This window comes from Meles meles, chromosome 18 (assembly GCF_922984935.1).
Source record: "Meles meles chromosome 18, mMelMel3.1 paternal haplotype, whole genome shotgun sequence".
In the NCBI taxonomy this organism is placed as follows: domain Eukaryota; kingdom Metazoa; phylum Chordata; class Mammalia; order Carnivora; family Mustelidae; genus Meles; species Meles meles.
The window spans coordinates 42,113,358-42,139,764 of NC_060083.1; the positions used below are offsets into that span (position 1 = coordinate 42,113,358).

Here is a 26,407-nt window from a genome sequence, read left to right on the forward strand (position 1 = left end):
TTCCCCTTTTTTCCCTCACAGTGCCAGGCCTCTGTGGCTCAACAATGATGATGATCCTGGGCTTCTTTCCCATTTCCCCCACCATTAGTAAGACCCTCCCAAGCAGTCCCCACTTCCGGCCCTCCACGCGGGGCCCGACGCTTGGGGGCGGAGACTGAGGCGAAGGGGCGGGGTTGCACCCTGCGCACGGCCCTGTCGCTCTCGGGGGCGGGCTCAGTGGCGGAAGTGGGGCCGCCGGGAGATCCTGTTCCGCTCGGAGGCGCTCTGGGGGCTGTCGAGCCAGACTGCGGTTGAGGCAGGAAGAGCCTGGGCGGTGGCTGATATGGAGCAGGTGGGTCCGGGGGAGGTCACTGGGGCCGAGTGGTACGAGGTCTGTGTCTTGTCAGCGGATTCCGCCTCCCTGCCCAGTGTCCGTTGTTGGTTCCGTCCGACCCTTCCCGCACCCGCCGCGTCTCTGGTTCCGCCCCCTTTCCCTGCTCGGCCTTGCTCCGCCCCGCGCGGGGTTCTGGGGGGCTCCGACGCCGACCCTCCGCGGCCCCGCCCACCCGAGAGCGCCCGGGAAGGCCGTCCGGGATCGCTCTCCGGAGACACGCTCTTCACTCTGAGGGGAGAGGCGAGGCACGAAATCTGGGTAGTGGGGGTCAGGAGTTGGATATGGGCAGGGGGCAGGGTCTCTGAAAGAGGAGGAAAACATCTACACGTCCCTATAGGTCCGCGTCTCACTGTCTTCCGGTCTCCCCCAACTTCCTTTGAAAACGGCAGTGAATGACTTCCCTAACTGACATCAAAAGGGCTCTTTAAAGAATCTCGAGTTCTTAGAGGTGCATTACACCAGTGACACTCGTTCCTAATTGATGTAATTGACACGCCCCTCCCCCTTGGCGTCCTCGGCGTCTGCATCTCCTCATTTTCTTCCTCCTGTCCTGACAGTGGAAGTACCGTTTCCCAGTCTAATCTCCTGCCCAAGCCCCCGTCTATACACTGAGTGTTGATGGTCTCATCCACTCCTGTGGCTTCAGCTCTACACCACCTAGGTACCCGAAAGGCGCTCACATCGACCTCTTTCTTCAGCGCAGCCCCTCCCTGGAGCCCCAGACTTGGGCGTCCAACCTACCAGTGGACAGCTCCACTTGAGCGGCAGCTCTCTTGGACCGGTCTCCCCCCCCCGCCGGAAATGCGTTCTTCCTGTGCCATGGCATCCCAGCGCGAGACCAGGAAATTGTATTACGCTTCCTCTTCTCCCTGAGTTCCCATATCTGTGGGGTGCCCCGATCCAGCTGACTTCCTGAACATGCTGTACACCTGGTCCTGGGCCTCCATCTCTTCTGGTACCACCTTGATGTGTTTCTCACTAGGATAACTAGTGGTGGCTTCCCAGCAGCTTCCAATCATGGCTGCCTGCAACCCAGTCTCCACACTAAGCCTTAGATCCTTTTTTTTTTTTTCCCCCTAAACTAAACTTCTGACTGAGCCAGCCAGGTGCCCCTTTTTATTTTTAGAAGATTTTATTTATTTATTTGACAGGCAGAGAGAGGGAGAAGCAGGCTCCCCGCTGAGCAGAGAGCCTGATGTGGGGCTCGATACCAGGACCCTGGGATCATGACCTGAGCCGAAGGCAGAGGCTTTAACCCGCTGAGCCACCCAGGCGCCCCCTTTTTTTTTTTTTTTTTTAAGATTTTATTTGACAGACAGAGATCACAAGTAGGCAGAGAGGCAGGCAGAGAGAGAGGAGGAAGCAGACTCCCCAGCGAGCAGAGAGCCCGATGTGGGGCTCGATCCCAGGACCCCGGAATCATGACCTGAGCCGAAGGCAGAGGCTTTAACCCACTGAGCCACCCAGGCGCCCCCAGGCGCCCCTTTTTAAAACACAAGTCTCATAGCATTACTTTCTTGCTTGTGGAAAAAGCAAACAAGTTGGCCTCCCACTGCTTATGGAAAAAGGCTGGATCCCAGCACAGTTTGCAGCACCGTCTGGGTTCTGGCCTCTTTCCTGCCAGTCTCCTAAGTGCACCCTCAAGTCCAGTAACAAGGTGCAACAGGATGAACTTGCCCACACCTTGTACTTTTGTATCTCCATGTCTTTGTGCACCAGCCTGTATGCCTGGGAAGCCCCTTCTCTTATCTGCCAGGCTACCTTCTACGTGTCTTTCTCAGTGCTCAGCTCAGGCAATATGACCTCTGGGTTGACTTCCTCCCACCGCCCCCCAAGACAATACTACCTCCTTATGTCCCTGTGACGCCCTGTCCATACTAGAACAGTGGTTGAGAATACAGGCTCCTGATTCAGACTTTATGGGTTCTGATACTGTTTTATCCCCTTGATGAAGAAAGTGCCTCAGTTTCCTCATTTGTAAAATGGAGGTAGCACTGCGTCTACCTTGTAGAGTTACTGTAAGGATTCAATGAAATAATGTGTGTGTAGGGTTTAAACCAGTGAGTGCATGAATGCTCAGTAAATACATGTGAGATGTTACTGCTTATATAAAACTTATAGAATAGTGGTTGTAATTTTTAATTTCATAAGTTGCTTGAGGAATGCTGATGTGGCTGACTTCTCATTCTGTCCCAGAGCCCCAAAGCCTGGTTTTTTGTTAATAAATAAAATGCTGAGGTGGAGGGCATGGGGTTCGGGGTCTGGATTTATTGAGTGAGGATTCAAGAATGAAAAAGAGCAAGACCTGATGTTAGTCTGTTCAGAAATGACTCTCGAAATGAATGATGTTACATGACAAGCATTCTGTGGGAATGTACACAGAGCTCTGGGAACCCATGGGAAAGAAGGGCCAAGAATGGCTTCCCAGAGCAGCTGACAATTAGTGAGGGACCTTAGGGCAAGAGGATGAACTTACCAGAGAGAGGTAGAGACCAGGGTGGACTCAGAGAGTGGGCAGCTGGGTCCTCTGAACAGAGCTCTTGCAGGGGGAGGGCTAAGGTGGGCAGGAGGGCAGAGGCAGCCTCCTTTGCTGAGTTTGGGGATTCCTTGCTTGGCCATGAGGAAGTGTCCCCTTGGTTTAGGAGCCTGTGGGGACCATGCCCGGAGGGGTCTGAAGGCCTGGCGCCTGGTGTTTGGGAGCAGAGCCCCTGGGGTGTTCAGCCTGCAAGCTTATGTGCTGGGCCTGTGCTTTAGACTAGAGTCTGGGCCTTTGGTCATGCTAGTTTGCCTGCCTGAAATGCTCGTCTTCCTTGCCTGTGGTTGATATATATGGATTCTTCAAGGCTTGGGTCAGAGGGCTCCTCTTTGTGGCTTTCCCAACCTCACCCACTGGAGCCTGGGTCAGATGTCCCTTCTCTGAGGGCCCACGGTCCATTGTTTGTTCCTCCCTGAAAGTGCTGATTACAGTGAGACACTGTTTTATGTATGTGTTAGCCTCCCTCACCAGACCCCGAGCCCCCGAATAGCCCCAGGGACTAGCACAGGCTCAGCGTTAAACCGAGCTCTTGGGGCACCTGGGTGGCTCAGTGGGTTAAAGCCTCTGCCTTTGGCTCAGGTCATGATCCCAGGGTCCTGGGATGGAGCGACAGCCACCCCCCCCCTGTCCCCGCATCCGGCTCTCTGCTCAGCAGGGGTCTGCTTCCCTTGCTCTCTCTCCCTCTCTACCTGCTTGTGATCTCTGTCTGTCAAATCAATAAATAAAATCTTAAAAACAAACAAACAAAAAAAACCCTGAGCTCTCACACACCTGGAGTTGGGGTGGGGGGTGTGGGTGAGACCAAAAAGCCCATACATTTGTCAGCTCATACTTGTTCCCTTGAGTGGCAGAGATTGTTGGCTCCATTTTACGGATGAGGAGGCTGGGACTCAAGGGAAGTAAGGTCAGCGTCACTCAGCAGGACCTTCAAGAACTGTCTCTTGACTCCAGGTCCACAACTGTCTCTGAGAAACTGCCTTGGCACCCCTCCCCCAGGGGTGGCTGCCGCATCTGTAAGAGAAGGGACAAGCAGAGCATCCCCTCTGACCAGTTGTCTATCCTTGCGAACTTTTTCTGACTGGGGCTGATCCTGGCTTCTGCCTGGCCAGAGCTGGTGCTGGCAGGGGTTCGTACTGAACTCCCTTCTGCCTGTGGAGCCCTCCCTTGAATGAGCTGACCTGACTGAGCTCTCTCCCGGAAGATGACTGGCCCTTTCCAGACTGACCTTGAGAACTTGACCTCGCTAGCTCCCAAGTTTTTATCCAGTAGCACTAAGGGTGGGTGGGGCCTGACTCACCAGCCCCTGAGTAGGCCGGGGGTCTTGTCAGGACAGAGCGGGGGCATCCTGGACATTTAATGGGGCCTGGCGTGTGGAGGAGGCAGGGGGCCTGAGTCAGCCTTGGGCTGTTAGGGTTTTTCTGTATTTTCAGAACGTCCCGGCCGGAGGGGGCAGTGCACAGCGATGAATGTACTTTCTGTTTTGGCTTGACTCTTCCCCTTTCCGCTTCTCCAGAAGGAAAGGAGAAATGGAGCCTGGTTTGTGTCCTCTCCTTAAAGTCCTCCTCTAGGGAACTTCCCAAATTCTCTGTCAGTGAGACAGGGTAGGGGCCAATAAGCCAGCTGTGCCGGGGCTGATGGCACGGGCCACTGAGCCCGGAAGTATAATAGAGCCTGCTGTGTGCTGTCCGGGGTCAGCTCTCTGAGGCCAGGGCCCATCCCTGCATCCAGCAGTGCATATGGGGCCCTGTTTGGGCAGAGTCTATGCTGCATGTGCCTGGCCCAGGCCCTGCCCCTAACACCGGATCCGTAGCCCCTCACAGTAGTCATGGCTGCTGTTAATTAAGCACAGACATTCTGTGTGTGTTACTCCTAATCCTTTCAGTAGCTCTGTGAAGTGGTCACTATACCATCCCCATTTTATAGATAAGGAGAATGAGGTTCAGAGAGACTCAGTGATTTAGTCAAGGGCTCACAGCCTAGTCATGAATGGTCTTCAGCTTTTGACTCCAGGTCTGATGCCCAGTCCCCATACTCATGCCCTTTCCCCTATTCCAGGGTGGACATTACAGACCCACAGACCAGTTAACTTCCTGAACAGGTACCATGGCCAGGCACTATGACTCAGGCCTAAAGTGTTAAGAGAAGATGACTTTGACTTCGAACCTCAAGTCTAGAGTAATGCTGAGCCAGAGTCCTGAGAGCTGGGGTCGGAGGAGCCTTGGATGGTGAGGGAGAGCTTTGCCCAGGAACTGGGGTTTGAACTGGTCTCTGAAGAATCGGAGTTCTCTCCCAGGGGAAGGAGGTCATTCTAGAATGTGAAAGTGGAGGGAAGTGGAGGCTCAGAAGGGAGACTGCCAGCCATGGTGTGTTCTGGAAGCAGCCAGTGGTCAGGAGAGTATTGGGAGGGGGAAGAGCCTCGGCCCCCACAGCCGGAGAGGAGCGCTGGGATCTCTCCCAGGGAGCATGTCCTTCTTTCTTCTGGACCTTCACTATCCAAGGAACTTAGCTTATGTCATCTTTTCCCTGCAAATTGGTGCCTAGGAAAAGTGAGGGGAGCATCCACCATGCCTCAGGTTGCCCAGGAAACCAGTTCCCCTGGCCTGCAGGTGCCTCGACTCTACCTGAGGAGAGACACCAGCGGAGGATGGAGTCCAGCTCGCGGAGAGACAGTCTAGCCTGGGAGGGCTCCTCCTTCAGGGCTGGGCAGGGCTGTGTACACGCGCACCTGTGCTCAGGCTAGTTGTTTGACACTTTGCTTGAGTATCTTCCAGAGTCTGGTACCTCTCTGGGTGCTGAGCACACAGCACGGAGCAGAGCAGGGGGGGTTCCTGCTGTGTGAAGTTTGCATTCCAGAAGAAGACATGTAGTAAACACAGACCTGTAAACATAATACGTCTGGGGTGGTAAGCTTTGTGAAGAATAAAGCAGGGAAGGGGGTGAAGGGTGGGAGCTAAATAGGGAGTTCAGGGAAGGCTTCTCCAAAGGGACATGTACAGAGACCAGAATGGAAGGAGTGCTGCAGAGACCTGGGGGAGAACTTCAGACAGACAGGACAGCAGGTGCAAGGGTCCTGGGGTGGGAGCATGGCCATGCTAGTTATGTCCAGAGAACAGAGAAGGACCAGTATAGCTGGATCAGAAGGTTCCAGGGGAAGAGGCCGGGGAAGAGCGGGCTTGTAGGCCAGGATAGAGACTTTGGCCTTTACTCGGGGTGAGCTGGAAGCCATTGGAGGTTTGGAGCATTGGGGAAGTGTGGTCTGACTTTTACCAGGATCCCTCTGGCTGCTGTGTTGAGACGAGACTTGAGATGTAGACAAGGAGGTAGTCAGGAAGGTGTGTGTAGCAGGTAAGAGGTGATGGTTTGGATGGGGTGACAGCGGGCACATACACTGGCTGGATTTTGAAGGAAGAGCCAGTAAGATTTGCTGATGGTTTGGATGTGGAGGGGAGGGTGCTGGGCTCTCCACAGGCTCTAGGCGGGTGGCCGTAGGGCCTCCGAGGCCAGCAGAGGCCCGGGGTCAGCTCTGCCCCGGGGGACTGTGGGCAGGCCTCTCTAACCTTCTGTCTCCTCCAGCCCACCCTCACCTCCACAGCTCCTGGTGGGGTGTGAGGAGTAAAGGAGAGATGTCTGCAGGGGGCCAGTGCAGGCTGCTGCTAGGCCGCATTTGTTTCTTCTGTGCTAGCTCTTCAGGATGGCCTGTAGTCCTGTGTGTGTTTGTTTGTTTGTTTGTTTTCAAGATTTTATTTTATTTATTTGACAGTGAGAGAGAGAGATCATAAGTAGGCAGAGAGGCAGGCAGAGAGAGAGGAGGAAGCAGGCTCCCTGCGGAGCAGAGAGCCCGATGTGGGGCTCGATCCCGGGACCCTGAGATCATGACCTGAGCCGAAGGCAGCGGCTTAATCCACTGAGCCACCCAGGCGCCCCTTTTTTTTTTTTTTTTAAAGATTTATTTATTTATTTATTTGACAGAGAGAGATCACAAATAGATAGAGAGGCAGGCAGAGAGAGAGAGAGAGAGAGAGGGAAGCAGGCTCCCCTCTGAGCAGAGAGCCCGATGCGGGACTCGATCCCAGGACCCCGAGATCATGACCTGAGCCGAAGGCAGCGGCTTAACCCACTGAGCCACCCAGGCGCCCTTGTTTTTGTTTTTAAAGATTTTTATTTATTTGACAGAGAGAGTACAAGCGGGGGTGGGGGTGACAGGCAGATGGTGAGGGAGAAGCAGACTCCACGCTGAGCAGGGAGCCCGAGGCAGGACTCGATCCTAGGACCCTGGGATCACCACCTGTGCAGAAGGCAGACGCTCAACGGACTGAGCCACCCAGCTGCCCTGTAGTCCTGTTTGATCTGCTGTCCTGTCTCCCTGAACCAGCTCCCTCCCAGGCTGACCAGTGGCAGGACACAGGCAGGGGCCACCATCTTCCAGAGCCTTGGCCTCCTGCACGTCTGTGGCGTCTCCACTCACCTGGGCCTTATAAGGGTGACTTGACCCAGAACAGCCCCAGTCCTGGCCTGAAGCCATCCGACTGAGGCAGTCAGAGCTCAAGACTGTCTTCCTCTAAAGAAGAGACAGGGGTGTCCTCCTAGCTGATCCTTAGGCGGTGATCACTCTGTGTCAGGGACAATTCTAGGGCAGTGCATTTAGTAAGAATAAGCCGTTTCATCCTTACAACACCTGTAAGAAACAGGTGCCACTGGTATCCTCACTTGACAGAGGAGAGACTGAGGCACAGAGAGGTTCAGCCGTAGTAAAGCAGGAACCCAGAGTTTGAAACTTCTCCGGGCTTGGCCTCTAGTTCTTTCTCAGCTTCACTGATTCCTCCTGGTTTGTACAGAGATAGGGACCCCACTGGGAGGCCTCCATGGCCAATGTGAGGCTAGTGCTCACATTTGCTGAGGAGTACGGAGTGAGCGAGGTGTTGAGAGCCTGTGTCCACTGTCCCGTCGGCCTCAAGAGAAGGTTTGGAGAAGCCACACGTCTCAGAAGTGTGGGTCATTTCTGGCTACAAATGAGGCTTGGTTCCCGTACCCAGAGACCAGGGTAGCTTAGCTTTGCAGAGGAAACTCTAGCTGGACCTGGGACAGTTTGGCTGGTTCTCTGTTGGAGGTCAGTGCGTGTTAAAGGGCAGGGGGCCTCAGAGGAGACCGTGGCATCAGGGGCTAAGGTCTGCTGAGCCTTTACTCTGTGGTTCCAAGCACTGTTCCAAGCACTTCACATGCATCGCTGTGTCCTTTGATGCCCCAGATAGCGGGGTCAAGACAGGTGCCCCCAGTGTCCTGTATAGCTTCTGAGGCTGGTACAGTGAGGACGTGGCACTGTTAACTTGTAGACTTGCCTCGGCTGGGAAACCCCTGCTGGGAGCTGCAGGCCTTCCGGCTGTTGAGCCGCAGAGATGGCTGGAGCTTCTGGTCTGGGCTGTGACTGAGAGCTGGCAAGGACCCCATCTGTGCCCCTGTCCCCTAAGAGCTGTGGAAATGGGCAACAGGGGGTGCCTGCAGCGGCGCCGGGCAGCACTGGGAAGCGGTAGTGTTGGCGGTCGGCCCTGGCACTGCCCTTTAGAGCCTGTGTGGGGAGCCAGGACAGCCCCTGCTTCCTGCCACCACCCCCAGCCTGGGAACTCACCTGTGCCTGGAGCTGGAATGACTTGGGCCATTCTTTTTTCTTTTCTTTCTTTTTTTAAAGATTTTATTTATTTGAGAGAGTGAGTGAGAAAGAGCACAAGCAAGGGGGGGATGGGCAGCAGGCTGAGGGAGAAGCAGACTCCTCACTGAGCAGGGGCCCTGATGTGCGACTTGATCCCAGGATCCTGGGATCATGACCGGAGCTGAAGGCAGACACTTACCCCACTGAGCCACCCAAGTTCCCCACGTCTTAACCATTTTTAAGGACATGGTTCAAAGGCATTAAATATATTAGTGTTGCCTTTATTTAATCTGTCTGAGGAAACCAAGTCTCAGAATGGTTGTGTTTGCTCCAGAGTGCCCAGCTCGTAAGGGCAGACTGAGACTTGAACCCTAATCTCGGGGTCCAGCTCTCTCATAACAGTGTCAGCTGCCTCCTGTCGTCCGCCCTGAGTCTGGGGCCCTACCCGAAAGCTCCTCTTGCAGTCTGGCCAACAGTGGCATTTCCTGGGTTAAGAGAAGGCCTGGCAGGCCCTGGGGGCCCGTGCCTGCCCCTCCTCTTTGCCTCAGGAACTGAAAGAACTGGAGTAATCTGGGGTGGATTGCCCCCTCCTCCTCACCCCTCTTTCCCTTGCAACCTGGGATGATAAAACCTCCAATTTCCTCACCCCCTTCCCCAAGCCAATGCAGCTAAGCTTCTCCTAAAACACAAGTCCAGTGAGTGTCAAGTCTGCAGCTAACCCCAGGGCAGACTCCTTCACCCCACGCATGCTGTTCTGCTCCTGACGACTGGTCAGGGGCTTGGGCGGGACAGGGGAGCTGCTTCCGGGGGTCCCTGGTGGCAGCCCTGCTGTCTCCCACCCACAGCACTCATTCCTGCCTCCCTCTCAGCAGGACGGTGGGCACGGGGGTGGGGGTGGGGGGGGTGGGGGGGTGGGGGGGTGGGGCGGAGGCCAGCTGCCACCTTCCACCCCCGGGGCCAGGGGACCAGAGCACAAGTACTTTGGAGACCACTCAGGGGAGTTCCAGGCCGAGATGATTTCTGCCTCTTAGACTAGCAGGTGGCCTGATGGAGCCCAGAGAGCTTTTGAAGTCATCCGAGTGGGCAGTTTTCAAACTGGGCCTAAGGAAGTGCCCCTGGGGTAACCCTGGGGTTTGAGGAATGTTTGCCCATGGGGACTGTCTGTGGCCATCTTCTGTGGCAAGACCCAGAGCAGTCCCATTTTTATCTTTTTTCTATTTAAGATTCTAAGTAAGGTTTTCTTTTCCTTTTTCCTTTTTCTTTTCCTTTCCTTTCTCTTTTTCTTCTTTTCTTTTTCTCTTTCTTTCTTTCTTTCTCTCTCTCTCTCTTTCTCTAAGTTTCTCTTGCTTGAAGAAAGGGGTTTGAAAAAGCACTTCTCCCCCCAGATAAAGAAGCAGGGCCTTGATGAGGACTTGCCTGGTTGCTCAGAGTTAGTGGCTTCCCCAGGGCTGACTGGCGCTCAGGTCTTCATCCCTGACCAGTACTCCTTCTGCTGTATGTGTTCTTTGGTTTCTGAGCAGCTTTCATGGTGGAGGGTGATGTAGAACCACCACCCCCCCGCCCCCCGCCTCTTGGCCTGCCGTCCCCAGCCCTGCCTGGCTTCCACACAGCCCTGTGTCTGCAGCTCTCCCAGGCTCCCGCAGCACCTTTGCTCTCAGCCCTCACCTGCGTCTCTCGCTTCACCGAGGACGTCTGCATGTGTGAGTGTCAGCGCTCCCAGAGGAGGGGGGGTCTCACACCAGTCTGCTGCCAACCGAGTCCTATCCCCGGGGAGGGAGGGAGGAAGCTGGGGACAACGCCAGACAGACTTGAGAGCAGCCTGGGAGGAGAGAAGCCACAGCACCCTGCAGTGAGATCGAGAAGAGGGAGAGGAGTGGATAGGGAAGATGACACACACGCACACGTGCGCACGCATGCACACACACACACACACACACAGGAAGGCGCACACGCACACTCAGACACACAGAGGAAGGGAGCGTGAGACTGAGCTGATGGCGGTGCAGACAGACTCACAGATGGGAGAGACTTGGGGAGGAAGACCCATAAAGATGGTCACGGGAGCGGGATACAGAGACACAAAGATAGAAAGGCGGTTTGGGAGAGAGACAGGAAGGAGGAAGAGAAATGGAAACAGGTCTGGCAGCAGACAAGAGGGCCATTAAAGACACGGAAATGTCACCCGCCCCGGAGCCACGGCCCTGTCACAGTGAGCGATGCACCGCGCCTTCTGTCTGCCACCAGGTCCCGCTGACGGATGCTGGGGCGTCCCATTGCCGGCAGCCTGTTGCATCCCCTCTCTGACCGCCTCCTTCCAGAGCTGGGCCCGGCTTTCCTTCAGTGCCCTCCAGATGAGCCAGGCATGGCAACCCCAAGAGTGTGCTGTTGGGGGGTGGCCTTGTGCGGCTGCCTCTGCTGAAAACAGCCTGCTCCTATCCACTGGGGCTTGCACAGAGGCAGAGGGGTGGACACACTGGCTTGCTCAGAATCCCCTGCCAGTCACAGATGGGGAACTTGCTTGGGACCTGATAGATTGAGGGGCCCCAGAAGATAGTAGACATGACAAAGGTATGAGGGGGTAGCAGATCGGGGTGGGGGGGCACTGGTTAGGTCTTGCCTTCCCAGGATCAGAGACCGACATCCAGGGTTCTCCTCCCACCAGCCCCCAAACCTGGCTCTCTGGCACGAGAGAAGATTCAGGGAGGCTCTGACCGAGCCCCAGAAGCATGGGCACCACCACACTGAGTCGGCTTCCTCTGGCTCTGGGCTGAGCCCAGGGGACAGGGCCGCTGCGGGCTCTTTGCCAGCACGTGGGTGGAGCAGAGATCTTGGGTCTGGGGGCTGTGTGGCCGGCAGGGAGTCCTCCAGGCTCCTGCCCTAGCGTTTGTAAGAGTTTCGGCCCATGGTTGCACAGGCAAGGGGTCTGGGCTTCAGTCTGGGCTGCCTGCTCTGTGAACTAGAAGGCCCTATCCTGGCCTGCATGGGCCTGAAGCACAACTGTGGGCACAGGGTTCTGTGGGCAGTGGGGCTCGGGCCTCACCTCAGGCCACAGCTGGTTCTCTGTTGAGGTTCGACCCATGTCTCGGCAGCGTGGCATGGAGCTGAGGACCAGGACACCCGCTGCGGTAGCCGTCAGCAGGCAGTTGTGCAGCCTTCCTGGCTGCCGGGCCCTGTGCTAGGTGCTGGGAGATGGCAGTGACCCGGCCGGGGGAAGAACTGCACCCCGAGAGTTGGCAGAACAAGGACTAAGACTCTGGCAAATAGAGACAGGCTCAGGGTCCCTGTCATAGAGCAAGAGTGCTGTCCCTGGGGGGTGGTTTGGGGCGGTTCTGAGGAGAAGGAGAGGACTTTTTTTTTTTTTTTTAAGAATTTTATTTATTTATTTATTTGACAGAGAGAGACAGGAAGAGAGGGAACACAAACAGGGCGTGGGAGAGGGAGAGGCAGGGTTCCTGCCAAACAAGGAGCCCAATGCGGGGCTCGATTCCAGGACCCCTGGATCATGACCCGAGCCAAAAGCAGACGCCCAACAACCAAGTCCCCCATGCGCCCAAAGGAGAGGACTTTGGAGCTGCTTGTTGGAAGGACTGGGGAGGGGAGAGCTAGGTACAAGGCCTTGAGGCAGGACCTGGCTGCCACACTGAGGGACCGAAAAGAAGACCAGGGTGGCGGCGGGGTGGTCGGTGGGGTGGTCCGTGAGCTGAATCTGCCGTGTGAGGAGCTGAGGGAAGAGCGGGTGTGGCCGCCCCCGCAAGGGCCTGGGCTGGAGGGCTCTGGAAGGCGGACTGTGATCAGTGTTTGGCAGACCTCCCTCTGTCTCTTGTGAGAAGACTTGTCGCAGGGTGAGAGAGGCAGACTCACCCCCCGGGCTGGTTGTCACACCAGGGGAGAGGATGGTAGTTGGGCCTGACGTGGGGGCAGTGGGGGTGGAGCTGGAGAGAAGGGACCAAGATGTCCTTCCTTCATACCGCTGTCCCAGCACTGAGCACTCAGAGACGCTGCTCTAGGAAGTCCCTCCCAGTTGCCATGGATTAGGGGGTGGGAGGGTAGGGCTGGCTGCTGGGAGGGAATGTGGCTTTGTGCTTGGCAAACAAAGAACAGAGCTTGGGGCCCTCTTCTCCTGGGGGGGTGGGGGCAGGCCCGAGAGGCTGTTGACAGGACCAGAGGCTGAACCTCCAGCGGCCCGGCAGGAGCAGGCTGTGCCCTCAAGCAGCGGGGAGGACCCCAGAGCCCTCCAAGGGTGAACTGTGGGTTGCTGGGCTTTGCGGGGCAGGAGTCGGTGAGGAGGAATGAGAGAGAGTGGGGTGCTCAACCTCCTCCAGCTCAGAAGTAGGGCCGCTGGGGAGCATTTGGGCTTAGAGGGCCCTGGGCCACCCTGGGGTTGGGATGTGAGAGGGGGCAGATCCGTTTGGGAGCAAACGGCATGGGGGGGGGGCTCGGAGGGAAGGAGGTTAACTAACAGGACCTCCAGGCCCTCACCAGGCCGCCTAACCCAGCCACCCGCCTCCCTGCAGCCTTGCAGCTGAGACCCCGCCTTCCCCGCCGTGAGGTGGGGGCCCATCAGGATGAACAAACTGTCTGGGGAGCTGGCCCGAGACTTGGAGCGCAGCCTGCCCGCCGTGGCCTCCCTCGGCTCGTCGCTGTCCCACAGCCAGGCCCTCTCCTCGCACTTCCTCCCGCCCCCTCCGGAGAAGCGCCGCGCCATCTCTGATGTCCGCCGAACCTTCTGTCTCTTTGTCACCTTCGACCTGCTCTTCATCTCCCTGCTCTGGATCATCGAGCTGAACGTGAGTGGACCCCAGACTGCGCCGGGGGCAGGGGTGTCACCTGGGCCTTTCTGCAGCTGTAGCTGCCGCACGGGAAGATGGTCTCTGGCGGGGCTTAGATTTCCCGGTAAAATGAAGAGTGGGAAGATAGGAACACCTGTCCTCATCTTCCAAAGAAAAGGGAGCTCCGAGGGCTGGAGTCATTGTCGAAGGTCCCTCAGCAAGTAGGTGAAGAAGGGCCGAGTTTGAATCCAGACCCTCAGGCTGCAGCGTTCACACCCTTGACCTCTGCACCAAACTGCCCTCTAGTGGACACTCGTGAGGAGGGCGGAGAGAGCCCAGTGGACGGTGGTTGTATGGTTGAAACCTCTGTCTTCTTTCTGGCCTCTGTTGCTCTCTGGCTCCAATCAGTCATTCCTTCATCCATCCACTCACTCAGCAGTTTTCAAAACCCCTGCTGCATCCAAGGCACTGTGCTAAACGCAGAGGGCACGGTGCAGGGCCAGCCAGTAAAAACTCACAGTTCCTAGCTCCCCCTCCCCGTTTTGGACACAACTCCATGCCCCCCAGTTTGGGCTCAGCAGTCTGGAGGTGGGGCCGCCTCTCAGTGCTGGGTCCGCACCCTCCTCCCCAGCGCATGGTGCCAGGCCAGCGGGCCATGGCACCTGACCTCCAGGCGCTGACGGCCCCGAGCAGGACCCGACCACAGAGGCAGGAGCCATGAGAACAAAGCTTCCAGGCTCCGTGGGTCTCAGCATCTCCTCTGTATTCACTGCCGCATGTCAGTGAGGGACTCAGCTTCTCTGAGCCTTCCCTTGTTTTCCTTCTGCGGAGTGGGTCAGAGTGCCCTTCCTCCAGGTCTCAAGCTCTGATGACAGGAAAAACGATGAGTTTGTTGACAGAAGTGAGGAGTTTGGGGAGGGGCTGGTTTAAGGGTGAAGAGGACAAGTTTGAGGTGTGACAAGTGTTCAGGTGGAAGGCTCTAGGGGTGACTGTCCTTTGAGCACATAGATGAACTGGCACCTTCAACAAGATTGAGCCATGGGAGACCCTGGGGACTCTCTTTACCAGTGAGAAAGCTGTGGCCCCATAAGGTCCAGGGCCATTTGGAGAGCTTCTGATGTCTTAGGCATTCTTCCTTTTTAACATTTTTTTTAAGATTGATTGATTGATTGATTGGAGAGAGACACACAGAGACCTGGGGGAGGGGCAGAGAGAATCTCAAGCAGACTCCGCCCTGCATGCAGAGCCCAGTGTGGGGCTCCATCCCACAACCCTGAGAGCACGACCCCAGCCGAAACCAAGAGTCAGATGCTCGACCGACTGCACCTCCCCGGCGCCCTGGGAGGCATTCTTCCTTTTGAAGGTCCCAGCCAGCATCAAAGCAAGCACTGAAAGTCACCCACAGCTCTCATTCAGTATATATTTTCTTGCCAGCAGACAGCTGAAAAAATTTTGATCGTTTTACTTCTGAAATTATCTGGATGTACTGGGTAGAATTGCTCAGCAGTCCTCGTGCATACTTGGGAATTCTTGCAAATCGAGACGTCTGATCTCCAGATTGTTTTCAGATGTAATGAAAAGTTCAGAATGCTGGGCTTAGCCGTTCGTGGAGTTAGCCATCATGTTTCACTTGATAGACATTCAATTAAAATGTGATTAATTTTTGGTTTTGTGGCTTTATTTTCATGTTTTGGAGCATATATGTTTTTAGTTCTTGAACAGGCCAGGCGTTGCCCAATGGCTACAAGGGCCCCCAGAAGGGTCCTCCGGCCAGAGACTGGCAGGGGCCAGGGCTTGGCTCCCCTGTGTCAGGACACCATCGCTATCAGCATCTGCATGTGCCTAGGCAGGGGGAGACCTCTGAGGGGTCGCAGCTCTTTGGGATCCGAGGAGCTGTGGAGCCCAAGAGGGGGGCCAAGCTGGGGTGGGAGGATGTCGGTGGCATGTGAGACTCCACGGGGCTCAGGGGGGTCTTGAGGTCAAGATGCACAGTGGGGATGTTCAGCGGTGTTCATGTGTCAACAAGGGGGCTGCCTGGGCTACTGGCTTCTGCTCAACGCACTGCAGTCACCTGTGAGCTTCACAGACATTCCAGATGCTCAGCTCGCTCTGGGATTCAGACTCAGGGTTCTGAACATCTAGATGTCAGTAAGCACCCCCTGCACACCTCCGTTGGGGTCACCTGCTAGGGATTAGAAGCTCTCGTCTAGGTGGTCTTGAAGGGTCTTCACTTTGCAGGCTCCTGGGCTCCATTCCCCAGAGTCCTCTTGTTTCCTCCCTTGTGCAGGGGGCTGGCGGAAGCCGAGGCCTGCCACCCCATCCCTCTTGAGAAATCAGGCCGCAGCCTGGCTCTCAGTATCTGTCTAGATCCTCTCCCTCCCCAGCCAAGGCGTCCAGAGTCCCATCGAAAATATATGGGTGGCTGGGGCAGGGACGAGTCTGCTCGCTCTGTCTCTGCTGCTAGCTGTTCCTTCTAGCAGCCTGATGGATTTTGCCCATTAAGCACAAACCTAATCAATTGATTTGCCACCTGGGGCTCCGTCTGACACCACTGCCCACCCCCGGTCCCCACCACCCCAGATGGACAGTTGGCTGGGAAGATGAACACCGTAGTGGAGAGGGGGAGATGAGATTATGTGAAAGACAGGCTCCCAGCACCCAGTCAGCCAGCCCTACCTGCCCACACAGGGACTGTTGCCTCCCCTGCACAGCCCCAAGGCCCTCCACGCCTCCCCCTCCCTGGGCAGTGTGCCCACAGGTGTCCATGCTGGAGCCAGGCCCTGCCCGTCTGGGTTGCCCGGGTGTTTGGAGGAACGAGATTAGTGCTGGTGTCTCACGTCCTCCCTTGGTGCTTCAGGGCCCTCCTTGGGCTGTGGCTTATCACTCCCCCTGCCTGCTTGCCGTTCCCAGAGGTGAGGCACCCCTGGGGACTTGGTTCTGCCTACAGAGCTGCTCGTATCTCCCTCTTCCAGACCAACACAGGCATCCGGAAGAACCTGGAGCAGGAGATCATCCACTACAACTTTAAAACCTCCTTCTTTGACATCTTCGTGAGTAGACTTCAGGAGGGGGCCATCGGGGGCAGCGGAGGTGCAGGGACGTGCCTCTGGCTGCCTGCAGCACACATCCTAGTCTGATCGGGGACACTTGGCTCCCACCGTCAGGGAGCTCTTCCTAAATAAGGCCCTCCCTTCAGAGAGCCCCAAGGGTGAGGGAGAAGAGTAGACCCCTGTCCAAGAAGGTCACATCCGAGTCATCCCCCAAGAAACACTGACTCTGTCCTCCTCTCCTGAGGCATCACACCCCATATAGAGGGAACCTGGGGGAGCGGGACAGGACAGGGAGGTCAACCTTCAGTAGGAGCAGGGGGCATTGGCGAGCCCATGATGGCTTGTGTGTTCCCTGCCCACCTCCCCACCAGGTCTTGGCATTCTTCCGCTTCTCAGGACTGCTCCTGGGCTACGCGGTGCTGCGGCTTCGGCACTGGTGGGTGATTGCGGTAAGATGGCCCTCTCCTGGCAGCGTGTGGGCCCTGGCGGGGCTGGTGTGAGGGGCAGCGTGGCAGAGGACTAACTCCCCAGCCCGTTTTCCCTCTCTCCTTCCTTCCCTCCCCTGGGTAGGTCACGACGCTGGTGTCCAGCGCGTTCCTCATCGTCAAGGTCATCCTCTCCGAGGTCAGTGGCTCACGGTCAGGCTGGTCTGGTGGGCCTCTCACCGGATGGAGGGATGGGCTTCTCCCAAGAGGGGACCCGTTCTCCGATTTGGGGCATCTGTCCCCGTTGTCAGGTTGGGGTGAGGGGGAATCCTGTCCTTGCTATTTCCAAGGGAGCATCTTCACCGGCTCCCTCCAACTGTCCCTGTGCAACCCCAAGAACAAAAAGTTCCTCTGCCAGCCTCTCCTCAGTTTATCCTGCTGCAGAATTCATTAAGCCACCTCAGAGGCATGTGCCACGCGGGGTCCCCAAGTAGCTGGGCCCAGGAGTGGGGTGTGTGCCACAGTTGGTAGCCCCAAGAGAGGACTCTGCATTCGGGTGACCCCCTGCTGTGGAGCTCAGCCCCCTCCCTCCACAGCTGCTCAGCAAAGGGGCATTCGGCTACCTGCTCCCTATCGTCTCCTTTGTCCTTGCCTGGCTGGAGACCTGGTTCCTTGACTTCAAAGTCCTGCCACAGGAGGCCGAGGAGGAACGATGTGAGTCCTGGGGAAGGGGTGCAGGGAGGGTCATCGCAGCCCTAAGAGAGGAGAGTTTCGGGCATGAGAGCCAGTTCGGAGCTATCTTGGCAACTCTGAACAGCCTCCCGGAGCCTGAGGGTGAGCTTGGAGTGGGGGAACCCCAGGCTGCTAAGGCATGGCTGCCCTTGTTCTGGGACAATGGCTGCCCGTGTCTGCTCCCCCAGGGTACCTTGCTGCCCAGGCTGCTGTCGCCCGTGGACCCCTGCTCTTCCCTGGCGCTCTGTCTGAGGGCCAGTTCTATTCACCCCCAGAATCCTTTGCAGGTGAGGGCCGGTGGGTGGGAAACTCCTTCAGCGAGGGTCTTCATCAGGAGCGGGTTGGCTGGGTCTGTTCGTTCTGTTCCTTCTCTCAGGTCCCTGGGGAAGGCGAGCACCCCTCTCCCTGTTTGTCCCCCCGCAGTCTTGTACCCCTCCACCTCCTCACAGTCTGTCCCCACACCTTCCCGTTGTCACCTGTGCTTGTATTCCAAAGGGTCTGACAATGAATCCGATGAAGACGTTGGGAAGAGAAGCTTCTCTGCCCAGGTATGTGGCTCCCCGCCCCCACCCAATCTTTGGAGTGGGCAACCCCCCCTGGCGAAGGTGCCAGTGCTGGGCTCAAGCCCAAGTGGGAAGGGGCTTCCCCGAAGAGGGTGGACCTCAGGCAGCCCGAGTGCCAATCAGCGTGCCCCTGAGTGTCTACCCCACCGTCAGTCAGGCGCGTTGGGCCGGCTCACACTGGGGGCCCAGAGGGGAGCGATTTAGCCACAGCACCTGGGGCCCCCATGGGGCCCGAGAGACCAACCCAGACTCTGTGGGTATGGAGTATGTGGAGAAGGAACTGGCGGGCGAGCCCCAGGGTGATCCCTTCCTGCCTCTCCTCCTGGGCCAGGAACGGGAGTACATCCATCAGGGGAAGGAGGCCATGGCGGTGGTGGACCAGATTTTGGCTCAGGAGGAGAACTGGAAGTTTGAGAAGAACAATGTAAGGAAACTCTCTCCCATCTGACCTGCCCATGTGTGTTGAGAGTTTTTGCTTGCTTTTCTGAGGCCCGAGAAGCCCAGGGATCGCCCAGATTGGAACCCTATTCCTGTGCCAGGAGAGGGGGCTGGGCCCCCGGGGTCGCTGCTTAGCAGGAGGTGGGGTCAGACTGAATGTTCCCACTGCGCCCTCCCCCGACTGCTGTCCTGCCCACACTGCCCGCACCCATCCGTGGCCCCCTACTGCTCTCCTCACTCAGCTCTGGCTTCGAAGAGGAAGCCAGGCTTTGGCTGTGGTCTGGTGTCTTGTTTCATGAGCAGAACCACAATCTCTAAAAGAGATGGCTGTGAGCTTGGAGAACAGGGGACACGTCCCTGTCCCTGTGTGTGACCATTCCCTCTGGCGGCCCAGGACGGCCTGGAGACCTGGCTCATCGCAGTTGTGACTGCAGCTGTGCTTCTGTCCTTGAATGTGACAGCAAAAGCCTTTCTCTCCTTGTTGCTGGATGTTTGTCAGAACCACTGTTTTTTACTGGCTGCCTGAATATCGCCGAACTCCTGGAGTTTTCCACCCTGAGCTGTTACAAAGCTGCCCTGTTGGGGCGCCCATCCCTTCACCACCAGCCCACTCCGCCTGCCCTCCCCCTGCCCTCCGCCCACCTCCCTGTCCCCCTTCTGTCTCTATCGTAGGAATACGGGGACACCGTGTACACCATCGAGATTCCCTTTCACGGCAAGACCTTCATCCTGAAGGTGAGGGAGGGAAGCAGGGGTCCTGGAGGCTCCTGGAGGCTCCTGGTCTGTCTGAGGTTTCAGCAGGGGGCTGAGGGGCCTTCCGGCAGGTTTCTCCCCACCAAGAGGGAAGGGCTGCTGTGCCCAAGCACATCTGGCCCCACGCAGCCGTCTGCCCGCCCTGTCCCAGACCTTCCTGCCCTGCCCTGCTGAGCTGGTGTACCAGGAGGTGATCCTGCAGCCCGAGAGGATGGTGCTGTGGAACAAGACCGTGACCGCCTGCCAGGTGAGCCAATCGAGGGGCCCAGCCTGGCCACCCCTCAGGGCAGAGCGACACGGCAGGGCAGGTACAGTCATCCCCCAGCATGACCATGTCCTCGAACTGTCCTGTGCCTCAGCTTCCCTGTCTGTAAAATGGGATGATGGTAATGGCGCCTCCTGGAGAGCGAGCACGCAGACAGAGCCCAGCCCAGGACCTGGGAGTGGCTGTTAGTAAAGGGACCTGGGCAGAGAGGAGGCTGGTCCGGGGGTTCCCTGAGGTGCTGGGACCCTGTGCTTGGGGTGTTCCTGGGCTGGGCTATACCTCACATCTCCCCTGATGGCCTTTAGATCCTGCAGCGAGTAGAGGACAACACTCTCATCTCCTACGATGTCTCTTCGGGGGCCGCGGGCGGGGTGGTCTCCCCCAGGTGAGCCCCACCAAGCCCCTCCTCTCAGGCAGGACTCCTGCCCCTGCATCCTGGGCCTGGCTTCCCGCCCATCTAACCCTCCCGCCCCCAGGGACTTCGTGAACGTGCGGCGCATTGAGCGGCGCAGAGACTGCTACCTGTCCTCAGGCATCGCCACCAGCCACCGCACCAGGCCCCCTACACACAAATACGTCAGGTGAGCCATTCCGGCTGGCCCGTCCCCTGTTGGCGGTGAGGGCAGGGTAGGGAACAGTGTGGACCTCTGGGCACTTTGTCCCACCAAGGCCGCCTTCCAGCCCCCTGTCCTGCTGGGCTCTGCCCCTCCCAGCCCCTAGTCCCGCTAATCTGCTCTACCTCCTGGAGACTGGGGAATTAAGGGCAGGAACCACACGGCTTTCCAGGGCGCCTCCAGGGACAGCCCAAGGCCCAGGGCCAGGGACCAGTCCAGAAAAGGGGGCTGGGAGCCACGAGGTGGCGCTGATCCAGGCGACCTGAGTGGAAGGTTCTGTGTCCTGGAGCTTTACCTCCCTGCTGCTGCCTTGCCTTTCCCCCCACCGGACTGCTCAGAAGTCCCCACGGAGAAAGAAGCATTTCAGTCTTCCTGTCCCAGTCTCGGGGCATCCTCCAGGTCTCTGGCTGTCACCCTAGACCCCAGTGCTGCAGCCGACCTCCTTCCCGATTCCCTGCTCTCCCCGTCCTTCCTGGGGTTCCACAGAGAGCACTGGGCGATGAATATGAGATTTGACACACCAGACCCATGGGTGACTGGAGGGCCTCTTTCTGTGGAGTGAGCCTGAGCGTGCTCAGTGGGTCTGTCGGGGAACTGCCCGGTGACAGGTCGTGCCCTGCCCTCCTCTTGGGAAGGCGCCCCCTCCTGGATCTCCCCAGCGCTGTACTGCGAGCCAATTTGAGAAATGCATGCATGGCCCATCCCTCCCTGCCCTAGCGGACAGAGAATCCCTGCACAGAGAGGGTGACGGCTGCCACCCGGGGTGCATAGACATCCGCAGGCTCTAGAAGGGGGAGCTGGGCCTCACAAGGTGCGGGTGGAGGACTGTATCCTGTGGCCTCCGGGATGCCTATTCTGGGCCCTACTCAGGCAGAGTGGCCGTGGCTAGACCAGTAGCTCCCTTCCATTTTTCACCCCAGGCCAGGATGGGCCAGGAATGGGGTGTGGGGTCAGGTCGGAGGTCTTTCCTGGCTCCAAGGTGCCCCCCTAATCGTGCTTTTCTCGTAGGGGAGAGAACGGTCCTGGGGGCTTCATCGTGCTCAAGTCAGCCAGTAACCCCCGAGTCTGCACCTTCATCTGGATCCTTAATACAGATCTCAAGGTGGGGGTGCCGGGGCAGCAAGGCTGGCTCAGTGTGGTAGAGGGGACTCTGCTGGGGAATCTTGGGGGCGGTCACCTGTCACACTCAGGACCTCGCCTACTCTGCCTCCTCTCTTATGCTCAAATTGGGAGCCGGGTCAAGATGCTCTCCCAAGTTGCTGGAGGGCCTGTACATGCCCTCGCTTCTCCGGGCCCCGCAGAGCGGTGGCTCCCTGCCAGGCCGGCCCCTCCTGGGTCTGTTTGTGTGGCTGGAGCCAGGAGCCGGCACAGTGTGTTCTTCCTGCCGGGGGAGGCGGGGGGGCGGTGGTCAGGCTGCCTTCCAGAGCCGCACCTGCAGCTCTGACCCAGGGGACCCCCTCCCCTGACCCCTGCTGGCTGAAGGCAGGCCTTCCTGTAACTTCTTCCCACCTTCCCGCAGGGCCGCCTGCCCCGGTACCTCATCCATCAGAGCCTCGCGGCCACCATGTTTGAATTTGCCTTTCACCTGCGGCAGCGCGTCGGAGAGCTGGGGGCCCGGGCGTAACTGTGCCCCCTCACCACCCTGCAGGGCAGGGTCCTGTCACCACAGCCTTCAGAGCCAGAAAGGGGGCCAGCGGGGCTTCCCGGCACCCACAGAGGACCTGGCCTCAAGCACTAGGAAGGAAGACATTTCCTCTTGGTGCAGCCCCTCGGGCCCTGGCTGCCACTGTCCTCCATGCTTTGCTGTGCCTGGGAGTCATGGCCGTGAGCAAGTTGTGCAGTCGGGCACCCGGGTGCCAGGGCTCTGCTGCCGAGGCCAGTGGGCTCTGCTGTGCTGATGTTTACGCAGTGACTGGCCTTGCCTCCAGGAGGACTAGATGCAAGATGCCCTGCCTGGCCCAGGGCAGGATCTGGAATGGGAGGGGCAGACCTGTTGGGAGAGCACCAGGGCCCCGAGCAGGACGAAGGTCAGGGCGACCTGGTCACCTACGTTCAGGTGCAGGAGCCCCTTCATCTGTCCGCTCTCTTCGTCATGCTTTTTTAGGATTATTTAAAGGGTCTGGGACCTTTTTTCCCCATGCACTTGTCGGGGAACGGGTGGCAGGTGGGGTCGGCGGGTGCCGGCAGTGAATGTCTGCCGCTCCCGCTTTCTCTCCTTCCCCCAGGGTTCCTTGGGGACCTTTGTAATTTGAGCCAATTATTAAAAATGAACTCAAAAAAAAGGAAAGAAAAGCAGCCTCCTTCCTGGCCTCTAGAGGGAAGGCGGGCAGCACCGTGGAGAGGGTGACAGAGCCAGACCGCTCTCGCACCCTCTCACACCCCTCCGGAGCCGGTGGGAGGGCAGAGCAAGGGGGGGGTCCCCGTTCTGGGAGCCCCCTTCTTTCCTGACTGGTCCAACTGAACAGATGACTGCTCAGAGGAAAATGCCCCAGCCTTCAGCCAGGCCTCCTGGAGGTAAGGTCAGTGGAAGGTCTCCTGCCCAGGAACTTGGGGGAGGTGGGAGAGGCCTGGCAGCATCCGTGGCAGGGCTTGACTGTCCTTGGGGTCCCACAGCCAGTCTGGGAGTGGGGCCTGGGCTTCTGGGTCGCTGAGGCACCTCTGGGATCTCTGTTTCTCTGGCTCTACTCACCTGCCGCCTCTGCCCCAGCACACTCGCCAGGGGCAGCACAGTGGGATCGCAGCAATGGCCAGAGCAGGGCAGGGCCATCCCAGCCCTCCCTGCCCTCCCTTCCTCCTCCCTCTCTCCCTCCTCCCTCCCTGCCTGCAGGCTTCCAAGGGGGCAGCTCAGCTAGCTTGGAGCCAGGACGTGGGCAGGGCATCCTAGCTTGGTCTGGCCAGGTGCGTGATCCTGGGCAGATCGACTTCTCTAGGTCTGTTTCCTACTTTGTCAAGATGAGACTCGTTATGTCGGAGGGCTGTCCTGAGATTAAAGCAAGAATCAGAGCTAGTGCTTCAGTAATCAAGAGGATGTGGTTCTGCCCCGGGTGGGCACCCGCAGGCCTTCCCAGCTGCTGGGTGCTCTGCACCTCCCGCAGGGTCTCATCTCAGCTCCCGTATGGCCTATTCCTGCACCCTTTGCTGTGTCTGTCTCCTCGGCGATGCCCCGTCCCTCCTCCCCCCATGCCCAGCGCCCCGTGTGCCAGCTTCCTGCACCATGAGCTGTCCCCCTTGGGTGCTGGCTTTCCCAGCAGCTGTCCTGCTCCCCTGGAGAGCCAGGCCCCTCCCAGTACTGGTGGCCCAGTAGAGCTGCTCAGGACTTTGTGGCCAGAAAATGGGGCTCAGAGGGGGCAGAGGTTGCCCCATGGCCACGGAGGCTTATTCATGGCTGATTTGGGGGCAGAGCCAGATCCGACTCTGCCACTCATCAGAGCCCCTGGGTTTGCATTGCACCTGCCTTGGGGTGTCGCTGGGGACAGAGCGGGAGGCCGCCTCCCACATTTCTTTCCACCCTGACTGGCCACTGGGAAGCCATTTTTCTGCTGGCCACCGGAAAGGAAAGCATCCGGCAAAGGCTCATGCCCGGGGTCCCAGGTGTGGAGCTAACCAAGTCATTTTCTGCCGGTGCAGTGGTGGCCATTGAGGACCAGGTTTTGGTGCAGATCCCGGGGCTCTGCCCTTGGTCCCAGGCAGAGGAGAACTGTGGGAGCAGGACCCGATGGCCTGGTACAGAGCCCAGAGAGGGCCTCAGTTCCTGCCGCTGCCCACTCTGTTTACAGACAGGCCGCTGCCCTCCCTGGGCGAGAGGGAAGGGGTGGGGCAGAGAGCAGATGCCAAGGTGGCACGAGGCTGGGCATGTGCCTGGTCTCAGATGGTGTCAAAGGAGTGTCACACACCTGGAGGTGTCACTCTGAGGACCTCTGCCCCCAGTGGAGCATCTTAATCTCTTTAGAAGCTGCTGACCCCAGGCGGTGGCTGGAGCCCAGGGACCCCCACCCCCACCCTGGGCCCAGAGTCCCCCATCGGTGAGCCTTGGCTCTGCTTATAGCATCTGACGCCAGAGGGGCTGAAAATAGCCCCTAGAGGTGGAGGAGGGGGCTATTTAAAGGGCCTGGGAGGAGCAGAGCTGAGAGCCAGTGAGCACTGATCATGGCCACTGCAGAGCTGATTTGCCAGGTGTCCGAGGAGGACCGTGAGCGGCGAGAAGCCTTCTGGGCTGAATGGAAGGACCTGACGCTGTCCACGCGGCCTGAGGAGGGGTGAGTGCCATGCAGCTGGGAGTCCCGTCTCCCTGAGAACACCCTGAGCCCCAGGAGACCAGAGCACAAAGCCCTACAGAAGTTTCCGGGGAGTGGGGACTAGGAGAGGTTCCAGTGGGGAGAGTGGAGTCACTCTGCACCCCAGGACCCAGCAAGCCCCAGGGAGCCCCCTGCCCCACTCAGGACTGGAGGGTAGCACATCTCAGGAGCTCGGTACCACCCTGCCCTCTCCTCCCCAGTTGCTCTCTGCATGAGGAAGACACCGAGCGGCATGAGACCTACCACCGGCAGGGCCAGTGCCGGGCGCTGGTGCAGCGCTCTCCCTGGTTGGTGATGCGGATGGGCCTCCTCGGCCACGGGCTGCAGGAGTATCTGCTGCCCTACCAGCGCGTGCTGCCACTGCCCATCTTCACCCCCGCCAAGATGGGTGCCGCCAAGGAGGAGCGCGAGGACACCCCCACCCAGCTGCAGGAGCTGCTGGCCCTGGAGACAGCCCTGGGTGGCCAGTGTGTGGAGCGCCAGGACATGGCCGAGATCACCAAGCAGCTGCCCCCTGTGGTGCCTGTCAGCAAGCCCGGCGCCCTGCGTCGCTCCCTGTCCCGCTCCATGTCCCAGGAAGCACAGAGAGGCTGAGACGGACGGTGACTCGGGCTCTAACGTGCCTGCCATGGGCTGGGCCCTTCCTGGCTAGTACCATGGAGGGGAGCTGCTGGCCATGGATGCTTTGTAGTTTGCCCAGAGTTGGGGGCTAGGAGAGGAGGGAGCCAGAGGCCAGGATGCCTGGGTCCCCTGAGTTCCCAAAGGGAGGGGAGCAAAGACAGTGGGCACAAAGGCTGGAGAGCTGGGGGCTGGCACAGCCAAATATCCCCAGCCCCAGGAGAAAGGACAAAAGATGCTGGTGAGGACAGAGGTCCCCGAGGGGAGTGACCCTGGTCCAGGCTCCAGCTTCAGAGAAGGATGAGGAAAAGGGGATCTGGAATGCTCTAGGAAGGAGGCTTGGAGGAGACTGGAGTGAGGGGGATGTGAAGAAGGCAGAGGCAGAGTGGAGCCCCCAGCATCCTCTGTTAGCGCTGCAATAAACGCTCAGTTGTGTTCCAGACTTTTTTTGTTCCAGTCTCTTTCCTTGTGGGGGCCAGCCCATTGGTGTCCGCACCCCCCCTCCCCCCAATGCTCACTTCTGGGAATAAGCCTTGCATCTGAGCTAAATATGGCAGAGCCAGTGGGTACACTCCATGCTGGGTGGGGGTGGGGGAGACGGGCCAGAGCTGTAAACAGGGTGTCTGTCCAGCATGGGTCTGCTGTCAGTGCCTGGCCTCTGTGTTCAGTCCCCTGGCACTGGACAGTGCCCAGCAGGCCAGCTGGCATCCAGGGCCTGCTTAAATGATTTCATGGAGTAGTAGATGGAGGGGGCTGGCACCAGGACTGTCCTTGGCTGTACCTAAGGGTATGAGTGGGGTCACTGACCCAAGGCTGACCTACGTCTCAGAACTGAACCCAGATAGAATCAATCCTTGGCGGGGGTCAGGCACTCTACCCTCCCTGCCCAGAGAGCCCAGGGCGGGTTGTGGGGAGTGGAGGCTCAGGTTATTGTCTGTGACCCCCACAGCTGCTGTGACTCCTGTACCAATCTGGTTGGCAGGCTCAACAAGGAGACACGTTCCCCTTGGGACAAGGTGGGGGCCGGGGAAGGCACACAGCTGAGGGCAAAGAAGAGGCTAGGGGCCCATCTGGACAGGCGCTGGTAGCCTCCCTAGGGCAGAGCGACAGTGGACTGGCCTGGAGTGGTCCAACTCCAGGAAGACCACGGAGATGCCCCCATGGAATCCACCTCCCATCTGGGAGAATAGGAGGGAAGGCCCCAGCATCTTGACCTGGAGTGCCAAGCAGGACCTGGGCTGGCCCCCTCCCCAAGAGAGGAATGCAGTGTGGGCTGGGGAGGAGAGGGGTCAGAGACCCCAGACTGATGTAACCCCAAATCCCTTGGTGCAG

The 26,407-nt window shown here is 58.4% G+C and overlaps 2 protein-coding genes across 4 annotated transcripts; both read left to right on the forward strand.

Annotated features, from left to right (window-relative positions):
- Nucleotides 1-191: 191 nt before the first annotated feature.
- STARD3 (StAR related lipid transfer domain containing 3) lies at nucleotides 192-22,409 on the forward strand. Of its 3 annotated transcripts, none has more exons than XM_045985450.1 (15): nucleotides 192-331; nucleotides 13,068-13,340; nucleotides 16,295-16,372; nucleotides 16,744-16,821; nucleotides 16,943-16,996; nucleotides 17,394-17,511; nucleotides 17,718-17,816; nucleotides 18,025-18,077; nucleotides 18,424-18,516; nucleotides 19,203-19,265; nucleotides 19,435-19,530; nucleotides 19,854-19,933; nucleotides 20,025-20,129; nucleotides 21,171-21,264; nucleotides 21,682-22,407. In XM_045985450.1, exons 2-15 carry the CDS (start codon nucleotides 13,119-13,121, stop codon nucleotides 21,784-21,786), a joined length of 1,338 nt encoding a protein of 445 aa, XP_045841406.1. In that variant the 5' UTR covers nucleotides 192-331; nucleotides 13,068-13,118; the 3' UTR covers nucleotides 21,787-22,407. The 3 variants fall into 3 exon arrangements, with proteins under 3 accessions (XP_045841406.1, XP_045841407.1, XP_045841405.1); XM_045985451.1 differs by lacking the exon at nucleotides 192-331 and adding an exon at nucleotides 10,095-10,253 and having other exon boundaries at nucleotides 21,682-22,409; XM_045985449.1 differs by lacking the exon at nucleotides 192-331 and adding an exon at nucleotides 12,681-12,793 and having other exon boundaries at nucleotides 21,682-22,409.
- A 1,217-nt stretch (nucleotides 22,410-23,626) lies between these two features.
- Nucleotides 23,627-25,510, forward strand: LOC123929590 (titin-cap). The gene is made up of 2 exons (XM_045985453.1): nucleotides 23,627-24,418; nucleotides 24,658-25,510. Exons 1-2 carry the CDS (start codon nucleotides 24,309-24,311, stop codon nucleotides 25,049-25,051), a joined length of 504 nt encoding a protein of 167 aa, XP_045841409.1. The 5' UTR covers nucleotides 23,627-24,308; the 3' UTR covers nucleotides 25,052-25,510.
- The last annotated feature ends 897 nt before the right edge of the window (nucleotides 25,511-26,407 follow it).